This window comes from Tupaia chinensis, unplaced genomic scaffold (assembly GCF_000334495.1).
Source record: "Tupaia chinensis unplaced genomic scaffold, TupChi_1.0 Scaffold000078_1, whole genome shotgun sequence".
NCBI lineage: Eukaryota > Metazoa > Chordata > Mammalia > Scandentia > Tupaiidae > Tupaia > Tupaia belangeri.
The window spans coordinates 2,421,016-2,430,970 of NW_006159539.1; the positions used below are offsets into that span (position 1 = coordinate 2,421,016).

The 9,955-nt window shown below is 48.9% G+C and overlaps 2 protein-coding genes across 2 annotated transcripts in view; both read right to left on the reverse strand.

The window, feature by feature from the left end:
• The window catches only part of CTSH (cathepsin H), a 20,336-nt gene extending 20,127 nt beyond the window's left edge, over positions 1-209 (reverse strand). Inside the window, exon 1 of the mRNA XM_006142694.1 lies at positions 71-209. Within this exon, the coding sequence (XP_006142756.1) occupies positions 71-209 (139 nt within the window). The remainder of the gene's footprint in view (positions 1-70) is intronic.
• A 5,897-nt stretch (positions 210-6,106) lies between these two features.
• The window catches only part of RASGRF1 (Ras protein specific guanine nucleotide releasing factor 1), an 80,589-nt gene continuing 76,740 nt past the window's right edge, over positions 6,107-9,955 (reverse strand). Inside the window, exon 27 of the mRNA XM_006142621.1 lies at positions 6,107-6,455. Within this exon, the coding sequence (XP_006142683.1) occupies positions 6,363-6,455 (93 nt within the window). The 3' untranslated portion in view covers positions 6,107-6,362. The remainder of the gene's footprint in view (positions 6,456-9,955) is intronic.

A 9,955-nucleotide genomic window follows, 5' to 3' on the forward strand; every position in this document is an offset into this window, starting at 1 on the left:
TAGCTAAGTCCGGACGTCGCGGACTCTCTCCAGTCCCCGCGCCGCCACCCTCCCGCCGTCCACTTCCCACCCGACCGCATCACTGGCTTTCCCCTTTTCTGGAAGGAAGGGATGTTGGACCGCCTGGTCTGGCGGGGTCCTCGCTCTGCTCTGCCCGGCAGGCCGCTACCGGCGCTGACGGTGCGGGCGTGCGGAGCATGACCGCCCATCGTCCTGCCGGTACTCTTTCCTACGTCCCCCATCTCCCCTCCTGGCCTGTCCTCACCCCAACCGCCCCATCTGTGCCTGTCTTCACCCTGAGCTCTCCCTCCCCACGCCGGTCCCCCCATCTCCCCGCCCTCACTCACGGCATCCCCAGCTGTCACTTTGCCCCAGAGAGGCGCTAGAAAACCTCTCTGAATCTCTCGCCTGCACAGCATGTGTGCGCTCTAGCAGAATACAATTATTATTATTATTATTATTATTATTATTATTTTGGAGAGATTTTCACTGTAGGGCGTGGCGCGTGCGCTCGCCAGACAGACAGAGAGAGACATAGAGACAGAAAGCGAGAAATCACCCCCCAGGGGGGATGGTCACGCCGCAATCCCTTCTCCTCCATTCTCCTCTCGGGATCTTGGGCACGCACGCACACGCTGAATTGTGGTCGACTACATGGGAGTCCAGTGATGTAGCCATTACGGCAACTGCTGGTCCCTAGCAGGAATACAGTTTAAATGGAGGGTCGAGCAGGATTCCCCGGGGAGTTTGAGGGGCATTAAGAAGCAGAAGACAAAGAGAGACAGGATGTGCTGTCAGGGGAAGTCAGAACTGGGAGGAGGCCGGCAGAGGGCTTCGAACCAGGAGGATTCTACTTTCTCTTACTAGCTTTGCAAGGACCTCAAGCCAGGCAAAGCCAGGCACTAAGGCAACATTTAGAAGCCATAAATGACTCTTGCAGACAGCTAGGAGAAAACTGGGACCTCAGTCCTGCAAACACATGAAAAGTGGGTGAAGGCAAATCCAGCCCCAAGAAAGGAATGCAGCCTGTCAGAGACATTTCGATCCCGCCTGGCCGTTCAGGACCCAGAGCAGTGAGCAGAGGAGTGGAGTGGAGCCGGAACCAGTTAAGTTTACCCAGACCTCTGGCCTCCAGAACTGCTGGGGATGAATTTCAGTTGCTCTGAGCCCCTGGATTTGTGGTTACTGTTACTTAGCAATAGGAAACAATATACCAGGTGAAATGCCCATGCTGGTAAAATGCCCATGCTGGTCTGCGGGTCTGGTGCAGGAAGAGGCTGGGAAGTTGGTAGAGGAGGCCTGCCCTCCAGGGTTGGAGTCTTGACCTCTGTAGGGGTGTGTCTGCTGGCCCTGGCTCCAAGTGCTTCAGAGAGCAAACTGCTGATCTTCCCTTTCCAAGGAGAGAGTGCTGAATTTGGGGTACACCCTTAAATTTCACACCTGACTAGCCCCCACACTTCTTTCAGGCTAGCCCTGGTTTCTGAACTTTTCTGCAATCCCCACACCCCATGAGCAGTGGTCGTGTATCTCAGCCAAGCCTGCTCCTGGGGGAGGTAGTTCAGAGGCAGGAGTTATGAAGCCTAGAATGTGTCTACTTTCAGTGGTTTCTTTCCAGGGCCCCCTTTAATCTCTTGTTCACAAATTCTCACAGCTTAGACTCCTTTGTCTGGCATTTAAGACCTTCTATGATACATCCCTATTCTGCTTGTAATGTCCTGAAGGATCTGCAGGTCTGCTTCCTGTCCTGGGTACAGCCTATCTCACCCCTTACTTTTACTACCTGTTATCTTCATAAGCCACACCCTCCTTGCCCTCATTCCAAATTCCACCCCAGCTGAACCTCTCCCCCACAGAAAATTCCTCTTCCTGAACTCCTGAATCGGTAAGCAGCACTCCACACCGCCATGCATAATGACTTAGGACTTGCGAGGCTTTCCGGCAGAGCTGACCCAGTGTGAGCCGGTCGGCACCATGTGGCCCTGAGTGTCAGCGGTCAGTGCCCAGTGGTGGTAAACTGGTGGCTGACTATTTTGAAATCGCCCCTGGTTTCCTGTATCTTGCTTGCCCTCCTCAATGAAACAAAGTAAAAATGCGCGGTATTGTTGCTCAAGCCGGGAGCCTGGAGCGTGGAGCGGCTGCAGTAGCAGCGCTGTTCATAGATGGTACAGGCACTGAAGGTGATTCTCCGATGTGAAGGCCCTGCATGAATGTTTGGAGGATGCAGGGACCTTGAGAAAGTTCGAGAGGAGCAAAAATGCGTGCGCGGGGTTTGCGGGTGGATGGAAGGTTTAGAGCGAACAAAATGGAAAAAGGAGCAGCAGGGGGAGCCAGGGGAAGGCCCCAGACCTGACAGAGGCAGTGGCTGGAGAGGTCTGTAAGTTTGCTTGGATCCGCCCGCTGAAACAGAACATTCCAGACGCCCCGGCCCGTCTGCGACTGTTTCTGGGTCACAAGTCTGTAGGTCTGAGTGTGGGTAGTGATTGCTCAGTAAACTGCAGGAAGGGCTGACAAGGGCTCGACTGAAAGAAAATGGAATCAGGAAGGGCAAGCAGGGGCATTTCACCACCAAGCCCTGCGGAGCTGTCTGCCCGGCCTGGCAGGCCCCGCCCACCCTGCCACCGGCTCCGCCCCCTGCCTATTCCTTCTCTGCCAGGACTCCCAACCACAGCTCTTGGTCCGGGAGGAAGACAGCATGCCCCGTGGGAGATGATTAGGCAGCAGTCCCTTCTCCTCCATTTCTCCTCCTGTTGGGATTTTGGGCACATACGCATCAAATTTAACTATCAGCCCATGGAGCTTGTGGGGGTCCTCAATAATTACAGTAGAATTTTAAAAACATAATTATTCATTTAATTTTATTTATTCTTCAATTTGACAAGAGAGAAAAAGAGAGAGAGAAAGCAAGCTACCAAGTCTAGGACTCAAACCGTGGTCGGCCACGTGGGAATCCAGTGCCTTACCCACTATGCCAACTGCCAACCCCAGTTTTTTAAAAAAATTTACGATAAGGCACATGTACCCACTTGGGGTGGGGAAGAGAAGTGAGAACTCACTCTCTGGGGGAGATGTCCACACTCAATCACCATCATTTTGTCCTCTCAGGATTTTGGGCCCACATGCCCGCTGTGTTTCTCAAGCTGCTGTTATCACACCACTGCCTCATCCATCACACCACCGGCTAGCCTGGTCCTTGATGATTCTTAAGAGAAGAAGGGGGGGGACCAGCAGTTAGCATAATGGCTATGTTGCTGAACTCCCATGTAGTTGACCATGGTTCGGGCCTCGGACCCAGTAGATTAAACTCACGTGCCTTATAGCAAAAACCTTCCAAAAAAATAAAAAAATAAAACACACACACACACAAAGAGTAGAAGGGGGACCCAGCAGGTGGTGTGGTGGTTAAGGCGCTGGACATTCTCAAATAGCCAACCATGGTTTGAGGCCTGGACCTGGTGGCTTGTTTTTTCACTCTCTCTCTGGTGAAATTAAAAGACAAAACACAATTAAATAAATTATTTAAAAAAAAAAAAAAAGAAGAGTAGAAGGGTTCTGTAGAACAAAGCTTTAAGAACTGTTGGTCCAGCGTGGCAGCAGTGGGGATGCGCTGTTCGCTGGCTGGGAAGATAACTAGGAAGTGGACCTCTACTGGACCTCCTAGTCGTTGGGAAGTGGAAACAGAAAGATGAGGTTTAGGGTGCCCTCTGGGTTTCTGGGGGCCCAGGTGTGGTGGGGAAGAGGATGTGGCAGTTTGGTAGTTGGGGACAGCAGTAGGGCACCCTGGTGTTAGGGCCCAGCACCTGCAGGGAGGTGTGGAGTGGGAGTTGTTTGACTCATGGGTTCCCACTCTCCAGTGGGCTGTGAGCTCGCGGGGTCGGGTGTGTGCTTGTTACCTCGGTATGCATGCACACGAGCTGTAAAAAATGCCCGGACATGGGTGGCTCTGGGTGGCACTTCCTATTCCAGTGACAATAACCGCCTTTTCAGGTGCTCTTGGTCCCGCAGCCAGCAAGGCCACACTGAGACAGGCAAGAGCAAGAAGCTGGTGGTGGTGGTGGGGGGGCAGCCAGATGCCAACAGGTGACACTAGTGGCATGGGAGACCCACTCACATCGAAGGACACTAATGACCAGGGGCAAACTGCTCCTTGTACGGGCCTGAAAAAGCTCCTTATACAATTTTTAAAAAGAATTATTTTATTTAATTCCATTTGTCATTACTCTTTTAAAATGTGATCAGAGAGAGGGAGAGAGAAAGAGAAAGTGAGAAAGCAAGCCACCAGGTCTGGGACTTGAACCATGGATGACCATGTGGGAGTCCAGCACCTTAATCACCATATCACCTGCTAGCCCCAGAAAATAATTCTTTCTTGTCAGTCTGCATCTCTGGTCTCACCCCAAGTCCTGATCAAGAGGGAATGCTGGTCTGGCCCTGTGGCTTAGTGGTTAAGGGGGCTGGATCCTACCAACTGTAAGATTTGAATCCTGAATATAGCAGTTTGAAAAACATGCCGGGCATGGCTGTGCGCATGCCTGATATCCCAAAAGGAGGGAGAAATGGAGGAGAAGGGATTGCTGTGTGACCATGCCCTACTGGGGGTTACCCTCTCCCTCTTTCTCTCTGGTGAACACATGCATGCTGTGGTAAATTATAAAAGAAAAGATGGAACAGCAGATGGCGTAATGGTTACGTTGTTGGACTCCCACGTAGTCAACTGCAATTTCAAGTCCCCGACCTGGCAACTTCAAACTCACATTGCATGCGCGTGCGTGTGTGCCCAAAATCCAGAGTGGAAAATGGAGGAGCAGGGATTATGGTGTGACCATCCCCCCTGGGCGGGTGATCTCTCACTTTCTGTCTCTCTGTCTCTCACTGTCCTTCTGGTGAGCTCACACACCCTATGGTAAAAATCTCTAAAGGGGCAAGTGCTTTTCCAATATTCTTTTCTTAAAAAAATTAGTTTATTTAACTTTATTTTTTATGTATTGTAATTTGACTAGAGAGGGATGGAGTGAGAGAAAGAGGGAACGTGAGAAGGCAAGCTGCCAGTTCAGGGACTCGAACTGTGGTTTGCCATGTGGGAGTCCATTGCCCTTAACCACTATGCCACCTGCCAGCCCCTCAATATCCTTTGAGCTAATAAATGAAACCCATCAAAACTCACTGTTCACCCTGAGATAGAATAGATTTATTAGCAAGAGGTAATCAGGAAACATATATTTTTACAAAAATGGAAATTTCTTTTTTTTTTTCTTTCCAAACGAGCTGTAAGTTGAAATAGTTTAGGACTTGAAATAGAATTCTCATACCACTAGGTATTGCTTACAGCAAAAGTTGTCTGTTTGTTGTAGTGGAGCATGCCTGCCACTGCAGAGTTAACCTGTGTTTTCTATACTGTACAATGTAAAAAATACATGGTAATATTCACAGAATAAGCACTACGTTACTATATTCCTGCTAGAAGGCATTTAGACAGGACTACAGTATATGCAATAAAAACACTCGGTTATTGAGTTCCTAATTCTACTGTGTGGTACTAATTATCACGAGGTATACGGACTGAGCATCTCAACGTAAGCTTGTAGTGACCGTTGGCGGCTGAAAGAAGTGACGTTTCTGTGTTCCCGACCTCCAGTGAGTGCTAGGTGGCGGCCAGCCAAAGTCGCTGCGACTCCACTCGGTGTTAGGACTTGGTTTTCCTCGGGCAGTTCTGGGGCCTCCTCTGGTTTCATTGAGACTGCTATTCCTACTACCTGGTGGGGATCCTAGAGCGAGGAGCGACGTGGTGCCTGAACGAGGTGGCAGCATGGTTCCAGGGGCGTGGTCCCTGGTGGAGAAGGCTCCCTGCCCTCCAGGTTCCCGGGAGACGGATGGGGCGTGTTGAGACCTGCGATTTTGGCTGAGAAAGCTGCTTCGGAAATTGGCGTGACCATCAGCGGGAAGATTTGTCAGTGACTGACTTTGGGGTCTGGTTTTCCCTCTCCCGCCTCCTAGAGAATGGAAAAGGGATTTCAGCATGATCATCACCCCAGGGAGTGATTTCTCACTTCTCCCATCTTTCCTCTCTCCAACAAGTACATATGCCCTATAACAAGCTAAAAAAGGAGAGGAGGAGGAGGAGGGGGAGGAGGAGGAGAGCTGTTTGAAAGAACCAGGCACTGTGGGAGACCAGGGGCGGGTGGGGGCAGAGTCTCAGACGGTGCAGAAATTCATATTCCGGTTCTACAGGAATCTAAGAACAAGAACGGATTTGTTTTCTTGGAGAAGCACATACTGAAGAGGAAGATCCAGAGAAACCAAACGAATATGTACAATATCATAGAGCATGTGTCCGGGGGAGCGTTGGGTCTGGGCCAGGGCCAGCTTCAGGTGGGGAGTTTTGGTTCTATTCGGAGAGAAGACTCGTAGAGGCTTTCTTCATCCATTACGAAAGACTGGTCCAGTAAATACTGGGTTACCTTCAGAGAATAAGAAGGAAAATCGAGAAAACAGACTGGTCAGCTGATGGGACCCCCATGATGCCATCACTGTGGATAGCAGGCGTCTTCTCGGACCAAACATTTTTTTTTTCTATTGCCACTGGGCACATATATGAGAGCAAGAGAGAGAAAGCACCCACCAATGGGGCACGGTCACACCATAATCCTTTTCCCACCATTTCTCCATTCCGTCGGGATTTGGGGCACACGTATGCCAACATGTTTTCCAAGCCCCTGGGGCTAAGATTCAAACTATGGTCATCAGGTGGGATCTGGCTCCCTTCACTGCCATGCTACAGGTTGGCCTCCAGGGATTCACGTCACCAAAAATGCACTTGGTAGCACTAGGTCCTAATATAAGTTGTCTTGGTATTATAATCTAATATTGTTTTATTTCTTCAAGAATTATTTTATTTAACTTTATTTATTTTAAGCACAGAGTAAGAGTGAGAGTGAGAGAGAAAGAGAGCGAGAGAGGGAGAGTGAGAAAGTAAGCCGCCAGGTCCAGGACTCGAACTGCGGTCAGATAGGTGGGCGTCCAGCACCCTCAATCACCATGCCACCTGCTGGCTCCTGTTCAATCCTTTTTTATATTAACATTAAACCACCTATGGTCAAAAGGGTGCTTGACTGGTATTTCTTTATTTTTGAGCTTGATGACGTGTTTTGGGCTCACATTTTAAAAAAAGAATCTAACATGTCCATCTTAGTAATGTCTGGGTGGCAGGTGTATGGGTGATCACAATTCGCTCACTGATGTTCCTGAAGATGAAAGAGGTTTCCTAATACAATGTTGGGACAAATATGTTCACGCCATAGTAACAGGAGACATTCACCCTAAGAGAGGCAGGCAGCGTGAAGGAGGAATCTTCCTTATATGGCTTCAAGTGGCTTGTTTTGGGACAATTTCTTTCTTTCTTTCTTTTTTTTTTTTTTTTTTTTTTTTTTTTTTTTTTTTTTTTTTTTAAGATTTTTGCTATAAGATGCATGTGCTTGCCAGACAGACAGGCACACCCAGTGAGAGGGAAAGTGAGAAATCACCCCCTCTGGGGGGATGGCCGTGCCACAATCTCTTCTCCATTCTCTTTCTACGATTTTGGGCATACATGCACACATGGTTGGTGTGTTTCAGGCTGCCGGATCTGGGTCTTGAACCCTGGCTGGCCATGTGGGAGTCCAGTGCCTTAAACACCATGCCACCTATTGGCCCCACTTTGGGGCAACATTTTAGGAGTGGAAAATCAGAAAAATTCATGTGTATGAGTTAGGTTATTCTCTTTCCCCCTCCTTTCCCACCTGGCTTCCACTCTGCTATGGTTTGAATATATCCCCCTAAACTCACGCACTGATGCTGGGTGTGTGTGCATGCATACCCAACGTCCTGATGGGAAAGGGAAATGGAGGAAGAAGAGTTGGGGTATGACCATGCCCCACTAGGGGGTTCTCTCTCGTGAATGCATGTACCCTGTGGCAATAAAAATATTTCATGTGTTGAAATTTGGTAGTGATGGGATTAAGAAGGTGTAAACTTGGGATTGGCAGATGACATAATGGTTATGTTGCTGGACTCCTACATAGTCGACCAAGGTTTGAGTCCTGGACACAGAGGCTTAAAACTCACACTGGGCTCGAGGTTGGCAGGTGGTGTGGTGTTAATGTACTTCCACAGGGCTGACCACGGTTTGAGTTCTGGACCTGGCGGCTTGCTCTCTCACTTTCTCTCTGTGGACAAATTAAAAAAAAAAAACCCTAATACTAATAAATAAAATAAAATAATTCTTTGAAAACAAAAACAAAAACTCATGCCAGGTGCATGTGTGTGCGTGCCCAAAATCCCCAAAGGAGAATGGAGGAGAAGGGATTGCGACATGGCCATTCCCCTGGAGGGTGATTTCTCCCTTTCTGTTTTTCTGTCTCTCTCTGTCCAGCGAATGTACACACCCTATAGCAAAAATCTCTCTTCAAAAACAAACAAAAAAAGGAGGCGCTGGCAGGTGGTGTGGTGGGTAAGATGCTGGACTCCCACATGGCCAACCACGTTTGAGTCCTGGACCTGGTTGCTTGCTTTCTCACTTTCCCTCTCTGTTTCTCTGTGTCTCTCTCTGGTCAAATTAAAAAACAGTAGTAATAAAAATGATAAATACAGTTAAATAATTTTTAAAAAAAGAGGGTGTAAACTTAACTCGACTATGGTGTTGAAAGGTGAGGCCTTTGGGAGGTGCCTGGAGTTGGATGAGGTCACTGAGGTGGGACCCCATAGCTGACTTCCCATGGCTTTGCAAGAACGGACACATGGGCGCCCCCGCTCTGTTCGTGCTCTGCCTTCCACCATCATGTGCTGTCTCAGGTCTCTGCAGAGACCCTCACCAGATGTAGCCTCTTGGCTTTGGGCCTCCAAAACTGCAAGTGGAACAAAATTCTATCCTTTATAAACTACCCACAGTGCTCTTCAGTTATTACTGACAGAAAAGTGGCCTAAAACATGCTCCCCAGTGCCTTGCTGAATTCCTGGATGTGCAATAAGAGATCAGAGCTCACATCTCAGGAGTGACCTGTGGGAGGCTGCGAACCAGCCAGTCTGCCGAGGCCATTTTCACGAGTCTCTTACTATTGCCATCTTAGGAAGCCCTTAGGTTTGGATTTCTCAGAGAGCAAACAATTACACAATGACAAAGGCCATGATTGGCTCCCCTTCAAAACCTCACCTTCAAAACCATACTCTGATTGGCCACTGAATCCCTCAGATTTGCATATCTGGCACCTTATGATTGGTCTATAGGACAACCAATCATAACTCACCTTTTAACAACCAATCACTGCCTACCAACATGTATATAATCACTATCTCTGCCCACAATAAAGGAGGACCCTGAAGAGTTTTAACACTGTATCTTCCCCATGTTGTAACATTGCTACTTGTAATATTGCTACGCTTATCCGGCTCTCACTCCTTCCTGAACCTGTTCGACTGTCCTGCCTGGGTTGGGACAGTGGACAAGCTCCAAAAGAGTCTTTCCAAGGCGCAGGTATTCATCAGTTGTTGGGAACTAAAGGATTATTTCCCTTTTCAAAAACCCAGAGAAGAGGGGCAGCAGGTGGCGTGAAGGCTGAAGCACTGGATCCTGTGTGGTTTGAGTCCCAGATCCGGTAGCTGAGAAACATGCTGGGCGCATGTGCGTGTGTGCTCCAAGTCCCCCAATCCACATACATACGTACACACACATACATATATGTGTGTGTGTAGTGTATATACATATACACACATACATAGTATTCTTGGATTTCTTGCTACATTTTAATCTATTTCTTTCAAAACGGTGTTTCCTGGGAACCAGCAGTTAGCGTAATGGCTATGTTGCTGGACTCCCACGTAGTCGACCGCGGTTCGCGTCTCGGACCCGGTGGCTTAAATCTCACGCCGGGCGCGTGTGCGTGCGTGCCCAAGCTCCCGAGAGGAGAATGGAGGAGAAGGGATTGCG